This window comes from Chrysemys picta, chromosome 10 (assembly GCF_011386835.1).
Source record: "Chrysemys picta bellii isolate R12L10 chromosome 10, ASM1138683v2, whole genome shotgun sequence".
NCBI classification, from domain to species: domain Eukaryota; kingdom Metazoa; phylum Chordata; order Testudines; family Emydidae; genus Chrysemys; species Chrysemys picta.
The window spans coordinates 68,776,055-68,794,514 of record NC_088800.1 but is presented as its reverse complement, the minus strand read 5'-3'; the positions used below and the strand labels follow the sequence as shown (position 1 = coordinate 68,794,514).

The following is an 18,460-nucleotide window of genomic DNA, read 5'->3' as shown; positions in this document are numbered from 1 at the left end:
ATTCTTCTCTGTCCTGCTGTGGTCTTCTCATGTTTCCAGATTTTACCTTTACCTCCCTGTGCTAGCATGACTTTAATCAGTGGAGGAAGATGGGTGGTGCTTTTTCAAAAGGAGTATAGAGTTTCATTTTCTGCCTTCTCCTCACATCCATATCCAGGTCTGAGTGCTAACAACTTTTACTAACCAGGGGTCCAAGTCTGGTTCTTGTCCTCTATTATTTTATTTTATTTTATTTTATTTTTAGGTATACTTTGAAGGAGAATGAGCCTTTGCTATTTTTGAAAAATTCAGTGTGCACAGAACTTAATAATACAAATTGCAGTGAAAATCTGTACCTCAATATACTGTTTACTATTCTTTCTATCTTATTTCTAAAAAAACATAACACACCTGGCTGCTTCTACAAAGTTATGCCTTGAGTTTAATTTTACTTTACATAAAGTTGGAAGATTTATGAAGAAAAGGAGTAGTAGCTTTTTAGTGGCTAATCTGCCTTTGTGTTTTACTCTTTTTAAGGAGCTGTGCCGCCTTGAATCAAAGACCATCAGAAAAATTGAAAACCAGCAAGACCAGTTAAGAGAGGAAACTCTTTCTCCACAAAACTCTAATGCAGCAAATCTTGTGTGCTTGGCAACCAAAAACACAGGGATAGGAGAATTGTCCTATAAATGCAGTCAGAAGTATGTTAAGGAAAAAATAATGTTTTTAAAGTTAATCCATGTAGTAAAATTGAGCAACTCAATGATAATTTATTTATTTTTTAAATAGAAAAGACACCCCCGCTTCTAGAAGCATTACCAACTCTCCTATAGAGAAAAAAGATAAAGATGCAGTTGTATTCCAGGTCAGCTACCCATCTGCTTTCAGTAAATTGACAGCATCACGACAGCTCAGTCCTCTGCTCATGTCTCAGAGCTGTTGGTCATCCCGGTAAGTATCTGTATGATGTAGCATCATCTCCTATCTGGGAGATGGAGTCTGGGGTTGGTGTTAGGCTATTTCTAATGTATAAGTAAACAGGTCCATATATCTGTATGTGGACTTGAGTACAACAGATATTTCCGTTTAACGTTTACATGTTGTAGATAAGGATGCTAATCTGGTAATACTGTGGTAGCAGTTAACAGAACTCAGTTTAAAAATAAGACAGGAGAGACTACCTTTTTAATTAAACTTATTTTGTGTCAGCTGTTCCCTGTAAATCCTTATCTCCTTGGTATGTGTGTGGCAGAGTTCACAGTATTTCAGAAGCATTCCATTTCTTAAACATTTGGGGCCTAGACTTGCAAAGATATTTAGGTGCCTAAAGATGCAGATAGGTACTTAGGTGTGTGGGGGGATTTTCAAAACCCCACTAAATATCTTTGAAACTCTGGTCCTTTGCTGCTTATAGATTGTTTGAACAAGTATAACTCTCTCAACACAAAGTAGAAAGTACATTTTGCGGACAAAAATTGTATCCAACCCCAAACCTTATGCTGTCCATGTTGATCAGTCTTTAGACAGATTTTAGTGTTTTTCCAGGATTGTCTTTTGAGATTTTAAAGGAAAAAAGAAGTTTTCAGCTTCTGTATTTAGCCATGTAAACTAAATGCATATGTACCAAAACCAAAATGCATTGACACTCGCAAATTTATCTACTTAATCCATGCTTAGAATTATTTTTTTATTTGCACTTTTAACGCAGAGAGAGAGAGAGAGATATAATTGTGTAATTGTCATATTTATTGAATAATACTAAAATGTCTTTATTTTAATTAGGAGTATGTCTCCAAACCTCTCAAACAGATCATCTCCACTTGCCTTCAATATTGTAAATCACACCAGTGGTACAGACTGTCTTGATCCTTTTGCAAATGGTGCAGATATTCAGATCAGCAATATAGACTACAGATTGTCCAGAAAGGAACTGCAGCAAATTCTGCAAGAAATCTTCTCTAGATATGGCAAGGTAAAGGATAAAATCCCTTTTGAGTTCTGTTTTTCCTTTCCACAAGCCTGTGTGCTCTACTTTTGAGGTACAGAGTACAGCTGTCCGAAGAAGTGGGCTGTAGCCCACAAAAGCTTATGCTCAAATAAATTTGTTAGTTTCTAAGGTACCACAAGTACTCCTGTTCTTTTTGCGGATACAGACTAACACGGCTGCTACTCTGAAACCAGCTATCTAATGATACCTTAAAATATTGGCACTCAGAACTTGGTATTTCTTGTTACCATGCCATAATACATCTTACCTTAACTATTTCTTTTGTGTATAGTCCTATAGGTCTGTGCACTAAAGGCTTTGTATGTAAACTCTAAATGGAGCTCATGTTTTTTCTTCATTGGGAGAATAGAATTCTGAAAATGTACATCCAGGGTCACTGGAAGAGTTAAATTAATGCTTTGAGCTATCCCATGTGTTTGGATAGCTCAAAGCATTAATTGAAATTAAAAATAATAATAATAAAAAAAGCCAACCCTGAAAACTTCTGTTCCTCATGTCTGCTTCAAAATTTTAAAATGTGCAGTCTAAATATTGAGCTGATATTTTGAATCACTTTAAAAATGACTTGAAACAGAAGGTAGATGTTATTTCACTGTCAATTCTAGAAAATAAAACTCCAGGGAGAGGCCATTTCTGTGACCTTCCACTTAATAACAGCTTTAAAAGAAACTATGCATAGAGTTTATGGTAGTTACATAAAATAATCTGACACTTCTCTAGTCTACTTTTCTATATTTAAAGATGACTGTTGACTCAGGTTAATCTTTTGTGATGAATTTGTATGTTCATTTTTTTTCTTTCAGGTAAAGAGTGTGGAGCTCAGTCCTCATACAGATTATCAGTTGAAGGCTATAATTCAAATGGAAAATCTACAAGAAGCAATCAGTGCTGTCAACAACCTTCACAGATACAAAATTGGCAGCAAAAGGATCCAGGTCTCCCTAGCTACAGGAGCTGCTAATAAATCTCTATCTCAGCTTAGGTAAAAAGCAGCCTAGACAATTGTTAGATTATGTCTGCTGGCTACGGATTGTTCCTGTAGATGTCAAAGTCAAAATACTAAGTGAAAAAAAACTGGAAACAAAATAAGCAAAATATAGCTTGTGCCAGCTGATTAAAGTTCATTAGCAGATGTAACATTTAGATAAGATGAAAAAAGTCTGTCTTACTGTGTATTATGTGGGTCAATACTACCTAAATTTAAGCAATCTAGAAACCCCAAATAAAGTCTGAAGGTACCAGATCTTCATGTAGAAGCATCCTTCTCCTGGGATCAGTTCCTTAGCTACACCTATATCACCTAAGTCATAGAGAAAAGTTAATTATGTTCACTTCTTAAAGTATATGGCATTCAGAAACTTTAGGATATGCTTGTTCAGTTAGTTAAATCTCACTCATCCTTTTCAGTCATTTAACTTTTTTGACTATCAATAAACCTAGATTTTATACTTGTATAGAATTCAGATTTACTGCAAAGAATAAAGATGCCAAAAACCTTCCCCCCCATCTCCTGGAAAAATTGTATGAGGAGAATCCTCCCTTCCACCCCATTTTAATTGTGTGACTAAGTTCACGTGTCTAAGAAACAAACACCTGAATATGTTTTGCTGTGGGTTTTTTGTGTCTTTGCTCTATGTAAAATACAGCCCTTCATTTTATTTATGGAAGATTATAGACCTAGAAGGTTGAGATGATTCTAATTGAAGAAGTATACTTTCTCTTTTATCTTGCATTATATACTTTTTATGCGGAAAGAAACCACTGGAAGGAAAAATATTTATTTTGTCACACAAAAAAAGCTTAGGTTTAAGAAAAAATGGTGCTCGTTATTCCTTGAAATTTTTGGGGAGAGGGTTGATTTTTCTAGCAAACTAGTTTTTATCACATATAGTTGCCCATTTTATTAATTCTCATTATTGCATTGTCATACCCTTTGTTTCTTCCTGGCCAAGCCATCTTTTAATACAGTTAAGATTTAATCCAAATTGATAACTTTTAATGATGTAGCCTTAGTATTACTTTCCATAGATATCTGGTGCTTACCGTACATGCAAGATTTTCAGTAACTCCTTTAGAAAAGTCTCCTAGATAACAAGACTAGAGAGCAGGAGTCTAATACAATACATGTGGTTATATCTTTCTCTGGAGTGCATTGACCTCCATGGTGTTGCCTGCATATAACCGTATTTGTCCCATGATCTCCTTATGCCTAATATCCAAAAGTATTATTCACAGATGTAATTTAAGTGCACCCTAATTCCTGCCTTTAAGTTGTGTTCCATCATTTTCAGCTGTCAAGAATGCCAGTGGGTTCTGCTCACTTAAATACTTTTCTTTATTTGAGATCATAGTAGACTGAAGAGTCCTAGTGTTCAATATTCATTTTTACATGTGAGGGGTTTAAACTAAAGGCATCCTCTCACTTATACCATTTTAATACTATTGACTACAGTAGAATTAAGTGGTATAATTTAGTAATGAAAGAATTACCTATGTCTATAAGTGAAGTAACTGAATATTTGAATGCTACTAGAGATTATGTAGATAATTTAAATAGAAAAGTTTAAGATATTTATTTATAACACTTCAAAATTATATTTTCAGCTCAGAAACAATGTCCATTCTTCAGGATGCTCCTGCTTGTTGTCTCCCTATATTCAAGTTAACAGAAATATATGAAAAAAAGTAGGTTCTAAATTGCACTTGTTTTAAATTACTCTTTTCAGAAACTCACAATTCCTGTCTTGTACAGTAAATTACAATGGAGGCATAAAATAATTTTTTGCTCCTTATCAGCCTCTGCATACACAGTATATTGCACAAATATTTTTAACTGGGCTCCCATAACTAGTTTTTTAAAATCTCTTTAGTTTGGCTTCTTCCAAGATGGAAAGACTTGTGATTTAAATTAGCTTATTGGTTAATTTTGAGTAGCTTGTAATCTACTTTTGAATTATTTCTTACACTGTAGTTTATTATTGCATTCTGTAATTGAACATTTGTTCTAGTTTTGCACGTTGAATGTTTATTTTTATGACTAAAGTACACTTAAATCTTTTAATTTTAGATTTGGACACAAGTTAATAGCATCAGATCTGTATAAATTAACTGATACTGTGGCAATCCGTGACCAAGGAAATGGACGTTTGGTGTGTCTCTTACCCAGCAGCCAAGCCCGGCAGAGTCCTTTAGGATCTTCACAGTCTCATGATGGCTCATCAGCAAATTGCAGTCCTATAATATTTGAAGAACTGGAATATCATGAGCCCATTTGTAAGCAGCATTGTCTGAATAAAGACTTTAGGTAGGCTGTGTATGAAATAGTTTTGGGGTTTTTTTTTTTAAACAGAAAAAAGATTAAGTTTATCAAATTGATTTGTCCTTATACTAAATTTGTACCTTTAAAAAAAAAAATGAACCATCTTTTGGGATGTATATCTCATAGCAGATTTAATCACTGTTACATATTAAAAGTTCAAGTATCTGATCATAAGGACTAATCAACAAAAGAGCAGAGATGGCAGAACATCCATCTTCAAATCAAAGTATCATGGTTTAGTGGGCTCATCTGTTTGAGGATGTGGTGTTGATGCATTGCGGCCTAATTACTGAGGATGAAGTATGCTTGTTATGTTGAGACTGAAATGCAAACCTCAATCTCATTGTTGGTTAGAGGAGAAATTTTTTGATAGCGGTGAAAAAGAATTGCTTAATTTTTCACTGGGACTATAATTGTGAAGTCTTTGATAATTCCACTTAATTTACACTCGAGCTATCTTTAGTCAGCTGACAGCCCATCATGACCTGAAAACTTCACTGTTATGTCAAAGTTAAACTTATTTCAGTGACAAATTGTGAAATAGGATTAGTTGTCAACAAAGTTGGTAACCAAGCATTTGCTAGTAGCGTGCAGATAGCTGGCTTGTTACATGGTGTTGGCTCTCCTCATTGTATCCAGCTGGTAAGTCACAGTACGACAGCTACAGTAAAAGTTCATGAAATGTCTTCCTAATTACTCCTGGGGGAATTCTGTGCCAAAAAATTTAAAAAGCTACATACAGTATTTTGAAATTTGCAAAATTCTGCCTATTTTGTCAAAATGACACAATATAATCATGTCAGTTTCAGTTATTTTGGTAAACTATTTCAAAATACCTGTCAACAAGTATGTCTGTAACAATACAGACAACAAAAAGTGGAAACGTTTTTTGACAAATAGATTCCTAACTAGGCAAATAATACATAACTTTGAGTAATAATACATTTCTGTATTGTAGTTTAAATGAATTTCCTGCACCCCTCAGAAGCAGTGCAAAAGCTTGGGGGAGTCAGGGATAATGGAAGAACCGAGGGAGAGGGAGGTAATTGCTGGGAAGAAGCCTGTGAGTGAACCTGGAGGGTTGTTGGGCGTGGGTGGGAGAAGTATGAAACACGGTGTTTTGTTTTGTTTTTTTCGCCGGAGGGGGGCGGGGGTTGTTAGGGAGTTTGGGAGCCTCTCCCATGCAGACCCTAGCTAACCCCTAGCCTCTCCCATTCAATCAGGCACATCTACCCCATCTCCATTTGTCCCTGCATTTCCCCCCCTCCCCATGTGTCCTTGCACCCCACTTAGCCACACTTCCTCCCCCATCCCATGTGCCCCTGCACGCCCTTCTTTCCATCAACTCCTCCCCATCCCCATATGTCCCTGCACCCCCACTCCCATTGAGCCCCCGCCCTACTCTGTCCCCACACTAGACCTTCTGAACCCCAGTCTGTGAGACTTCCCAGCAATCCCATGTGCCCCGCTGTGTCTGTTTCTTCCCCCCTTTCCCCCAATATCTTGTGCCTCCTCACCTGGCCCTGTGGGCAAGGGCTGAGAGGAATGCAGCCTCTCCTCCTCCCATCAGCTGCTGGCTACCATGGCCGGTGAGCCAGATGCCCTCTGTTCTGATATCACAGCAGCCCCTGATGGGTGGAAGGCGTAACTGAAGCTCCTCACCAGCAGAATGTATTTTCTGCAGAGTTTAAAAAAAAAAAAATCTGCAGTGGACATTAATTCTGCACGTGCGCAATGGAGCAAAATCCCCCCAGGAGTACCTAATGTTACTTCTCCATTTAAGCAATTGCTGTAGTTGCCATATAAATATTATGTGAATGGGAGGGGAGGTAGTCCATGAGACTAATGTAGTTTATACTGTGAAAAGTATGAAAATCCCCACGCTCTAGCTTTTTCTCAACCTTATCTCCAGCTAGCACTAGTTTTGTACCTATATGCACCTTTCTTCAATTTGAGCATGATGTAAACATAGTTAAGTACTTCTCTTGTCATTACAGTGAACATGAATTTGATCCAGACTCCTACAAAATTCCTTTTGTGATTTTGTCTTTGAAGACATTTGCACCACAAGTGCACAGTCTGCTGCAGACCCATGAGGGCACTGTGCCTTTACTAAGGTAAACCAGCTTAACTGTGTTTCTTTTAATGTATGGATAGATATGGTAAGGATTTTATCTCCTCTCTTTTTCCAATGAAACTTTTATGAACATGCTGAAGTGCTGTTTCTCTTCAGCTTCATTTATCAAAAAATCTGGGAGCAGTTGAATAAAGACTGTTTTTATTGTGGATTAAAAAAAAATTTCCAATAAGTTTGTTAGTGGTTTTTTTTGTTTTTGTTCGTTTTTTTTAAAGGCATACAAAATCTAAGCTGTGTCTTGGTTATGAAATATTCACAGGAAAATTTTGTTAATAGGATGTCTAAAAAGTTCTTTGTGCAAGAAATGTATCCTTTATATTATTGGTATTTATGGAGGGGATTATTGGTTATTGTATGTTCATAGTATTTTAGTAATTGGAATTTTTCTGTTCTCACCTTTTGTTTTTTAAAGCTTTCCTGATTGTTATACGTCAGAGTTCAGTGATCTAGAAATGGTGCAGGAAGGCCAGGGAGGTGTTCCCTTGGAGCATCTTATCACCTGTGTTCCTGGAGTTAATATTGCCACTGCCCAAAACAGCATTAAAGTTGTTAAGTGGATACACAACAAACCACCACCCCCAACTACAGGTAGATAACACTTTTTATCTGGCTTTTTCTCTGCGACTTGGTAGCCAGCAGTAAAGGAAGGACTCTGTTTCACTATAATTTTTTTTTTTAATAGTGGTTAAATTATTTAGCACTAATACCCTTTTTATTCAGTCTTCATAACTTTTTTTTAAAGTCTGTTTTTTAAAGTGTCTGTCTTGAAGAAAAGTTCTGTTTGAACAAAAGGTGCTCATATTAGTTGCATACAGTAAATTGTCCTCAAGGTTTTAATAGAAAATTTGAGTATTTAAGGTGTTTTCAGTGTATATTAACATTTCTAAAATTATTTAGATATTCCCTCATTTGTGGAGGGAATAGTATTAATAAACTCTTAGTAACATGATGTCTATCTGAAATGAACATCTCATTCTAAAAAAAAATTTCTCCTTCTAGATCCTTGGCTTTTACGTTCGAAGAGCCCTGTAGGTAACCCACAGCTTATTCAGTTCAGTAGAGAAGTGATAGATCTACTTAAAAGCCAACCATCTTGTATCATACCTGTCAGTAAATTCATCCCAACTTATCATCATCACTTTGCAAAGCAGTGTCGTGTGTCTGACTATGGGTATTCCAAGTTAATGGAGTTACTAGAAGCAGTGCCACATGTATTACAAGTGAGTTCAATGTCACTTTTTTTGTTGTTTACACATATATTCACAGCTTGAATCAGCTGAGTTCATGAGTGTGTCAGTGGTTGGCACAGAATGTATTTGTTCACCTACCTTGTCCATTTCGCCAAAGGAGATGTCTGTACCTAGGATTCAGTTGTTTACCAGTTCATTTATTTTTGAGATTATAACCATGACAGCTATTATTGTGTTTTCAGAACTTATGAATATATGTAAAGTTCTTAGATCTAATTTCATAGATTCCAAGGCCACAAGGGACCATTGTGATCATCTAGTCTGACCTCTTGTATAACAGAAGCCATAAAACTTCCCCAAAATAATTCCTAGAGTCTATTTTTAGAAAATTAACCAACCTTGATTTAAAAATTGCCACTGATGGAGAACTTTGGTAAATTGTTCAAATGGTTAATTACCCTCACATTTAAAAACTTAGTCTTATTTCCAGTCTGAATTTATATAGTTCCAACTTCCTGCCATTGCATCGTGTTATACCTTTGTCAGCTAGATTGAAGAGCATATTATCAAATATTTGTTATTCATGTAGGTACTTGTAAACTGTGATCAAGTCACTGCTAAACCTTCTTTTTACTAAGCTAAATCTATAGTGGTCGACTCAAGAAGCTCAAACTTGAGGTTATGTAGTTAATCGTGAAGTCTCCTTTTTGTCTTCACGCTTGTGGTGTTCTCTTCAGCCGCCTTGGTTAGCTGGCTATTTGGATAATACTCTCACCTGCATTTAGACAGAGCAGAGCATCAGTATTACTAGTTGGGACTGTCTGAAACTGAATAGTCCTGATTTTTATAAAGTAATAGTGTTTGAATGATCAGGGAATCCTATGCAATCTTTTGGACAAATGTAGCTTTTTAGTAGTGTTTGTTAACATTAGCTGGTCTTAGAGAAAGCATACAATTGTGGATTTTACAACAACCTCCACTAAATCACCTGTACAGCAGGTATGACAGTTCTCTTGGAGGAAGCGTTTGTTGTGCTTTCCTAATGATCCATGATTTGTTATGGAAGTATATGGAAAGAGAGCTTCTCATGGTCATGCACTTGATATTTCTTACCACAATCTGTCCTCCTTTTTACCTAATAGCTCATAACATTATTTACTGTGGAGGGTGGCAGGAAGACACAAGTGATCAGTGCTGAGAAAACACTGCTTGGCTTTTATGCTGTTAAGAGATTTATTATTGTTTTTATGTTCTAGATTCTTGGCATGGGCTCTAAACGCTTGTTAACCCTAACATACAGGGCCCAAGTAAAACGTTTCACTCAAGACTTATTGAAACTTCTCAAATCCCAGGCCAGTAAACAAGTTATTGTGAGAGAATTCTTACAGGCTTATCACTGGTAAGTTGTTTTTGTCTTTACCAAATATCAAGACATCTGCTGTCCACATTTGCACCTGCTTTTCTTTAAAAGTGTAGTGTAAGAGGGGTTGGCACTCAGAATTCTAATACAAAAACATGATACTACATTGTTGCCTTTTCATTGTGATGTTAGATTATCAGAAGGTGGAATTTATCAGATTTTAGAAACGATTGAAAATAGTCCATTATTACTATAGGAACTTTTTGGAATGCAGTGCAACATTACTTTAGCACTTAATTTTTCAATTGTCTTAAAACTGCTACTTCAAATTGGGGTACTGTATCTTGTTAACTTACTCCTTAAGGCATGGTGAATAAATGTAATCATTTAAGCGCAATGCGTGGCATACTTGTAATGCAAACTAGCTTGAGAAAGTAGGTGCTATTTTGCGTTGTGGTTTTTTTTGTTTGTTTTTTTTTCTTTTTGTGGAAAAAGAGACTCTTCTTTCAATCATGGAGAGAGGAGGAAGGAGTTGGAGGGGGGAGTTCAAACCAGTATAATTTAATAGCTCTAGCAAGGGTATCTGATCGATTGGGGGAGTAATAATGGGCAAAAATCCAAGAGGAATTAGTGCCGTCTTCACATTGCCAGTAACATTCCATCTCTCTGATATTCTTAGATTAGCAAAATCTTTTTGAAATCAATCTCAGCATGTTACTTTCCCTAGTGTGAAGTCAGGAGGAAGCAGCTGACACATGTCTTCAGGAGACTGTAGCACATGAAGTTTTATATATGGCAATTGCTGCCTTCTTGCAGTACAAGAAAATATGCCATGTTTGCTTGTTTTAGTTTGTCTTGTGAAAAGTTTGTTTGTTTTAACTCCAAAGCTACTATATAAAGTTCTTTAAATTCTCATTTTTATCATTTAAATCAGTCTGAGGCACCCAGTAGTTGGTATACACAACTTCACTCCACATGCATCTGAAGCACCAGTGTATGACTTAGTTCTGAAGTTAATAGGAATATTTGATTTTGTGCACTTAATTTACAAATGTCTCCTGGGTTTATGGGTTCTTAAGTGCTTCTGTCACTAGCAATGTGAAAATGCCTTTCATTTCATTGAAGTGTGGGTTCTGTCTTGATAACTAATTATATTTCTATTTTTTTTGTTTGTGCAAACTGATTGCTTACTTGCACATTTAATTGTCCTGTGTAAAATACATCAACATTCTGAAGTTGCTTTACAATTTTCTTCTTAAACTATTCAGGTGTTTCTCTAAAGATTGGGATGTTACTGAATATGGAGTGTGTGAGTTGGCAGATATAATATCAGAAATTCCAGATACAACAATCTGTTTGTCTCAGCAAGACAATGAAATGGTAATTTGTATCCCCAAAAGAGGTATGGCCATATCATCATTTTGATCTGTAAAATAATAGTTTATTAATTTATAAAAATGACATTCTGCCTTCACTATTGCCAGTATATTTTCTATTCTCACATAACTTCAAATTAGCTAATTGGGTAAAGCAAATCCAAATGTATAATTAAGTTGTCCCTCTCCTCTCCTTTGACGGTTTTCTTCTGTACTTGTTGCCAAATTATGCCATTATATTATCATAATCCCATGATTGAGAGGTAGTTATGTATAATCCTAGCCATTTAAAAAGCAAAATTTCTGTAATGGAATAAATGGAATGTTTGTATTCATTGCACTAAGTAATATTGAGTTTAGTTAAACTTTTCGTGCAGGATGGCTAGAGGGGGAGAAATTGTTGGCGTATGAGACAAGAAAACTTGCTTAGTAAATATTGCACAGGGATTGCAACATGATTTATTATTTTACAAAGTAAATATGTAAACATGAAGGCAAGTACTTCCAACAACAAAAAATAGTTAATTTTTGTGGCTGATACAAAGCTAAAAATATGCTAATGTTGATGCCCTGTATTTTCTTTATATACCCTTTCTTGCCTTGTAAACTAACTATTCTGTGGCTGTTCACTTTGTTTTAATGTCTTTCACTTTTAGAACGTACCCAGGAAGAAATTGAAAGAACAAAGCAATTCTCTAAGGAGGTAGTTGACTTGCTGCGTCATCAACCCCATTTCCGAATGCCCTTTAATAAATTTATTCCTTCTTACCACCACCACTTTGGCCGTCAATGCAAACTTGCTTATTATGGGTTTACCAAACTACTTGAACTTTTTGAAGCCATACCAGATGTCTTGCAAGTAAGTTCTAGAAATTAAGGTATATTTAAGCATTTTTCAGATCACACCTGAATAGACTGTATTCTTACTATCATCAAGAGCTATTTCCAGGTAGTTAACTTCACTAGGAGTTGTGAATTGTGTATCTGCCTGCACTTCTAACCTTTCATGATTATATTTGGTTGATTAGTTATATTTACTATTTTTCATAGACCACAGAAAGTGGTTTGGTTTTGTTTTGTTTTGTTTATTTATTTATTTAAAGGATGCTATCAGGTTAAAGACTTAAACTTAAAAAAAAAACAAAAAATACTTTATGTAATAACCTTGAATTATTGAAACTGAATTTTAAAAATCTAGTTCACAACAAACTTTATTTACTTTCTCTATTTGACTTAGTTTAGACAATAAAAGCAGACTAAATTCAATAGCTTAAGCAAGACTTACTTGATTGTCTCTCTTGAGGAATGTCTGTTAACTCTGCTTGCTTTCATGTAGATACCTTATGTAAAGTAGCTGAATCGTTATGTAAAATAGTTACATAAATATCTAATATCCTTTACTGAATGTTACTGGGTTTTCTGGTCAGTTTAGGTAAATAACTTCATTTTTTTATATTTTATTTTATTTTATTTCATTTTTTTTTTAAAGGTATTAGAATGCGGAGAGGAAAAAATTCTGACTCTGACAGAGGTGGAACGGGTCAAAGCTCTAGCAGCCCAGTTAGTTAAACTGCTGCGATCTCAGAAAGACAACTGCCTTATGATGACTGATTTACTTACAGAATACAGTAAAACGTTTGGTTACACATTGCGCCTTCATGACTACGATGTCAGCTCAGTTCTAGCTTTAATGCAAAAACTTTGCCACGTTGTGAAGGTAAACTGTTTTTAGTGTCTTTATTTACAAAAAAAAAAGCCTAGATTTCATCTGTTTGTAGAACAAAAGTCATTAGATTCCCTGTCTAAACTGTTTTCAAATATCAAGACTGCGTGTTTAATTCATATTTTTACCTCATTTCATTGCAATGGGAATCATTGGGTTTCCCCCTCCCTTTGAAATTCCTTAGTGTTTTGCTCAGAGAATTGGTGCTTTGACTTTTTCTGATTGAAAGAAAATACATAGACCTGTAAATTGCTTTGTCCTATAGAGCACCAGAGACTATAAAACTACTGCAGCAGAATTATTTCTAAGGTCAAAATATTTCCATGTAGAAAGCTCTTTTCTTTTACGGTTTAGATTATATTAATGGAAAATTTTGTATCCAAAAAGGCCTAACCCATTTTATAGAACTCAGACTCCTTCATTTTTCTTCTGTTTTTTTTTTTTTAACATCAAAATTCTTCAGGTTGCTGACACAGAATCTGGTAAACAGATTCAGCTGATAAATAGAAAGTCTCTACGTACTCTGACTGCACAACTACTGGTATTGATGATGTCTTGGGATGAAACCACCTTTCTTTCCGTTGACGAGCTTAAAAGGCATTATGAAAGTATCCACAGTGCTCCCCTTAATCCATGTGAATATGGATTTATGACCTTAACTGAACTCCTGAAGAGTCTGCCTTACTTGGTTGAGGTATGGAAACTACTAGGAAAGCTGATTTGGTTTTCAGAACCATACTTAAATCTTTCTCACTTTATTTGGCTTTAGTTGTGATACAGTATGTGGGGCTTCCTTGTACTTTCAAAGGATATTACTGTGACTAACAGAAGCATAAGTTTGTATGGTGACATTGCTTTGCTTTTGTGCAGGTTTTTACCAATGATGTGGCAGAAGAATATGTGAAACTTACAAATCTGTATTTGTTCGCAAAGAATGTGAGGTCCTTGCTTCACACGTACCACTACCAGCAGATCTTCCTTCACGAGTTCCCAACAGCATATAGCAAATATACAGGAGAAGTGTTGCAGCCCAAAATATATGGATATAATAGTCTAGAAGAGCTCTTGGGAGCAATTCCACAGGTCTGAAGAACTTTATTACTGCATCATAATCTTAAATTAATTTAAGATTCCTGAATGGCTTCAGTAACAGTTTCTTAGCGCATTTAATTTAAATACATTATGCAACTGAAATTCTGCTTCATACTCTGTATGATCTGCTGCTATAGTTACAAGGAAATGCATACTAGACATGTTACATATTTTAACAATCTCAATTTTGCTGAACTGGACTGGTCAACAGACAGCCATATTTACTCAGTGTATTCATTGTTTGAATCAAATGAATGCATATGTAAATAAAAATGCAGTAAAAACTCCATAAAACCCCCACTCCTTTATGGAGCAAAAATGTTGTTGGCATCCACCAAGTGAGAATTGATTCTTCCTATAGTTGCTAAAGAGAAACAATGTATTGCAGTTGTTGAGTTGCATATTTATTGTGCTAGGTTTACCTCATAATGTCCCAGTAGCCATGTAACTTTGAACCCTTACTACTAATCTAAAAGCCATGGGAATGCTACATATTTGAATTTTAGTGTGGAATCTCAAATGTCAGCCAGTTGGTTTATACACTCGAAGACAGAGGTGGGCAAACTATGGCCCAGGGGCCACATCCGGCCCTCCAGACGTTTTAATCTGGCCCTCGAGCTCCTGCCGTGAAGTGGGGTCTGGGGCTTGCCCTGCTCCAGTTGGGGAGCGGGGTTGGGGTCTTGCCCTACTCCGCACAGCTCCTGGAAGCAGTGGCATGTCCCCCCTCCATCTCCTATGAGTAGGGGCAGCCAGGGGGCTCTGTATGCTGCCCTCACCCCAAATGTTGCCCCTGCAGGTCCCATTGGCCGGGAACCGCAGCCAATGGGAACTGCAGGGGCGGCACCTGCAGACAGGGCAGTGTGCAGAGCTGCTGGCTGCGCCTCCGTGTAGGAACTGGAGGCGGACATACCGCTGTTTCTGGGAGTTACTTGAGGTAAGTGCCGCTGGGATCCTGCCCCCCTGACCTCTTCCCATGCCCCAACCCCCTGCCCCGGCCCCAGCCGTGATCCCCCTCCCGCCCTCTGAACCCCTCGGTCTCAGCCCGGAGCACCCTCCTGCACCCTGAACTCCTCATCCACAGCCCCACCCCAGAGCCTGCACCCCCCAGCCAGAGCCCTCACGCACCCCAACCCCCAATTTAGTGAGCATTCATGGCCCGCCATACAATTTCTATACCTAGATGTGGCCCTCGTGCCAAAAAGTTTGTCCACCCCTGCTCTAAGATATTAAAAAATCTTTAGTTTACTTGAAAAGTTTATGACCAATCTTTTTGGAGAGCAGTTTACAATAACAGCTCCCCAATCTGTTTTGAAAATATGGGGCTGAAAAATGCATGAGCTTCAGACATCCTGTTGTGATGTTTAGCATCTCTTTTTATTTATCAAGACAAGACTTTTAATTGGGCAATCTAATGTGAATAGTCTGAGTTAGCTTGCATTCCTTTAGAACTTTTTTCATAGTGTGTGAGAAGTAGGGAGTAGTAGGGATTAGGTGTTGAGGTTAGTGTGTGTGCTCTGGTTACATTGTACTTTTGTCTTATAGGTGGTCTGGATCAAAGGACATGGGCATAAGAGAATTGTAGTACTAAAGAATGACATGAAAAGTAAGTAAGCCAATTGAACTTTATAAGCCAACTATCACACTGAAGTTTACAAGTATCTTTTTAGAGGTGATCAGAGGCCAATTAACTTTTTTTTTTTAAGCTCGTTTTAGCTCACCCAGTTTTTCCCCTGCTGATCATGTGGATGATCATGGAAATCAACTTACTGACAGTAATGGACACATGGAGAGTCTAGGATCCACTACATTAATGGAATTAAAACTAGGAACACCTAGTGATGGTAATGCAAACTTAATGTATGTAATAAAGTTGTTCAGTCTGTGGAGAAATACACTGAAAGCAGTATTGGGGAAAGAGCTGTGGAACTTAGTATTCAAAGCAGCATGGGGGAAAGAGCTGTGTGACTTAGTTATTTGAAGTAAACTTCTGTGATGTAAGGAGTTTAAAGCTATCAGACTTCTTTCACAAAGGTCTTAGACATATATTCCTCTTTATGTGAGGTGGAGCCTGTTTCTGTGCGCTCCTGAGGTTTGATCTTCCAAGTTGCAGAAAACTTTTTTCAGATGAGTTCCCTTAACTCCCTTCGCCTCAATGGAAGTTGAAGACAAGCTAAAGCGAGATTAAATGCAAATGATGATGGCCCACTAGGGGATTCCACGAGCAGAGTACCTGTACCTTGACGTTCAGCTGTAGTACTTCCTTTTTTGCATATGATTTGCAGCCTTAGCTCTCCCTCACTGCTGCTACATCTGCTAATAGCAGTGGTAGTTCTGTTGGTGTAGTCTTTTTTTTTTTTCCAACTGCAGGTAGCCAGGAGCCTGGGCCTTGTTGCACGGACCTTGCCATGGTTACCAATTCCTTTGTCACCTCCATGCTGGATTACTGTAATAGAATGGCCCTTGAGACAGATGCTTTAGTTGATGTTGGGAGGAACCTACTAGGACTGTTTCTGTGAGGAGTAGGATAATGTGCCCTGAACTCACTACCGTTTCAGGGTATGTCTACACTACAGAGACTATGCTGGCCTGGCTACATTGCCATAGCTATGCTGGTATATAACCCTGTAGTGTAAACATAGCCTACATTGATGGAAGGGGTTCATCTATCTCCCCGAGCTACAGTGGAAGCATTCTTCTGACAACATAGCTGTGCCTATACTGGGGGTTAGGTCAGCATAGTTGTGTCGGTCGGGTGTGGATTTTTCACACCTATGATAGGTTGACGTAGCTACATCCAACTTTTACGTGTAGACCAGGCCTTGTTCAAGATGCAATTAAATATGTTCTTTAACATCTTACCTGGTTAGGGATCAGTTCTTTAAGAGAACATGTCCTCTTGCAATGGTTGATAGGAGCTTGGTATTTCTACATGGAAATAGTGTCTGAGTGTGGCAGCTGACTTTCTTGCTTAAAGGCTCTTCCTCTGGAACTTACTCCCTTGCCCCTCTCTCTCAGGGTCCAAGCTTGGCAAATGTCAGGTCATATTACAAGGGGGTGGGGTTTGTGTCAGGCTTTGGGTTGAACAAATTTCAGTTTGGGTTTAGTCAATAAATCCCCTTAGAGCATTTTTGCTGCAGACTTGGCGTTTATCAACTATTAATATATTTACTATGGCATTTAGATATTTAAAATTGGTGATATTTTGAAAGATCATTTTATTTTCGCAGTTTCTAATCAAACTGAACAAGAACTCCTTTGCCTCACAAATACATCACCTGTTGACCTCTTGTGTGAACCAGTTCCTTCCTGCCTACCATCCCCACAACTGAGACCTGATCCAGTCATTCTTGAGTCTGCAGACCTCATTCAGTTTGAGGATCGCACTCCACCTCTCTCTGGTAAGAGTTACTAGCCATAGGCAGGTATCTGGAAGCTACGTCTACGTTTACACTGGCATGTAGAGTACAGACACTGCATGCCCAGCTAGAATAAGTATAAATAGCAGTGTAGGTGGTGAGAGACGGGTTAGGCAAGTAGAGTACCCTGTGTGCCTGAGTCCCCAGGTTATATACTCAAGCAGTGCCTCCCTTGTCTACACTGCTGCTTTTATTATTTTATTGTCCCATTGCCTCCCCACTACCAGAACCTTTCCCTGCTGGAGCCTTTCACTGTGACACGTAGCTACACATGTAGCGCCTGTACTCTACACCTCACCTTAAGTGTAGACCTAGCCTAAATGGTACTTACCAGACTTTACTGGTAACTTTTTTTAAAAATTGAAAATGAAACATCAAACAAATGGCTGATCATGATCCACTGACTTTTTGTGGATTTGCTTCCAATATATTGTACCTTTATATGGAGGTGTTCCATCTGAAGCTGTCAGTGCTTTACAAACAATTAATCGACAGTGCTCTTGTGAGATAAATGCAGAATTTACAGGAATCACTTCCTCCTCCATTAAAATGCAGTCATCATTACAGTGGCATATGGCAGTAGTTTAGCAACCTGCAGAAGCCCTTTAACAGTAATTTTACGGTACTTCATATGAAGTATTTGAGACAGTTATTGTGGTTTGTGAATTAGACTCATTTTACAGATAGATAAACCGAGACAAATATTTAGTGTTAAAACCAAATATCAAATTAACAGCAGAGATGAGAACTGAACCAGAGTGCTGTGGTTCTTAAATCTGCTAGTCACAAACTTCCACACAGAGAGAACTCTTACCATGTGATTCTCCTGCATAGCCGTAAAAGAATCTGATTTTGAAAGT

The 18,460-nt window shown here is 37.4% G+C and overlaps 2 protein-coding genes across 7 annotated transcripts in view; both read left to right on the top strand.

Annotated features, from left to right (window-relative positions):
• The window catches only part of LOC135973815 (uncharacterized), a 1,510,190-nt gene that overhangs the window by 655,368 nt on the left and 836,362 nt on the right, over window positions 1-18,460 (top strand). The gene's annotated exons all lie outside the window — the stretch shown is intronic.
• MARF1 (meiosis regulator and mRNA stability factor 1) overlaps window positions 1-18,460 on the top strand; it is a 35,666-nt gene that overhangs the window by 14,644 nt on the left and 2,562 nt on the right. For 5 of the 6 annotated variants that reach the window (XM_042861652.2, XM_005307568.4, XM_065559961.1 and 2 more), the window contains 18 exons: window positions 517-680; window positions 769-930; window positions 1,762-1,951; window positions 2,791-2,969; window positions 4,592-4,672; window positions 5,055-5,291; window positions 7,304-7,423; window positions 7,856-8,031; window positions 8,443-8,663; window positions 9,890-10,032; window positions 11,262-11,395; window positions 12,026-12,228; window positions 12,859-13,086; window positions 13,556-13,786; window positions 13,963-14,175; window positions 15,727-15,787; window positions 15,888-16,025; window positions 17,412-17,582. In XM_042861652.2, the coding sequence (XP_042717586.2) occupies window positions 517-680; window positions 769-930; window positions 1,762-1,951; window positions 2,791-2,969; window positions 4,592-4,672; window positions 5,055-5,291; window positions 7,304-7,423; window positions 7,856-8,031; window positions 8,443-8,663; window positions 9,890-10,032; window positions 11,262-11,395; window positions 12,026-12,228; window positions 12,859-13,086; window positions 13,556-13,786; window positions 13,963-14,175; window positions 15,727-15,787; window positions 15,888-16,025; window positions 17,412-17,582 (3,052 nt within the window). Of the gene's footprint in view, window positions 1-516; window positions 681-768; window positions 931-1,761; window positions 1,952-2,790; window positions 2,970-4,591; window positions 4,673-5,054; window positions 5,292-7,303; window positions 7,424-7,855; window positions 8,032-8,442; window positions 8,664-9,889; window positions 10,033-11,261; window positions 11,396-12,025; window positions 12,229-12,858; window positions 13,087-13,555; window positions 13,787-13,962; window positions 14,176-15,726; window positions 15,788-15,887; window positions 16,026-16,551; window positions 16,826-17,411; window positions 17,583-18,460 lie in introns of those variants that run through there. The other variant, XM_065559960.1, reaches the window with a different exon arrangement.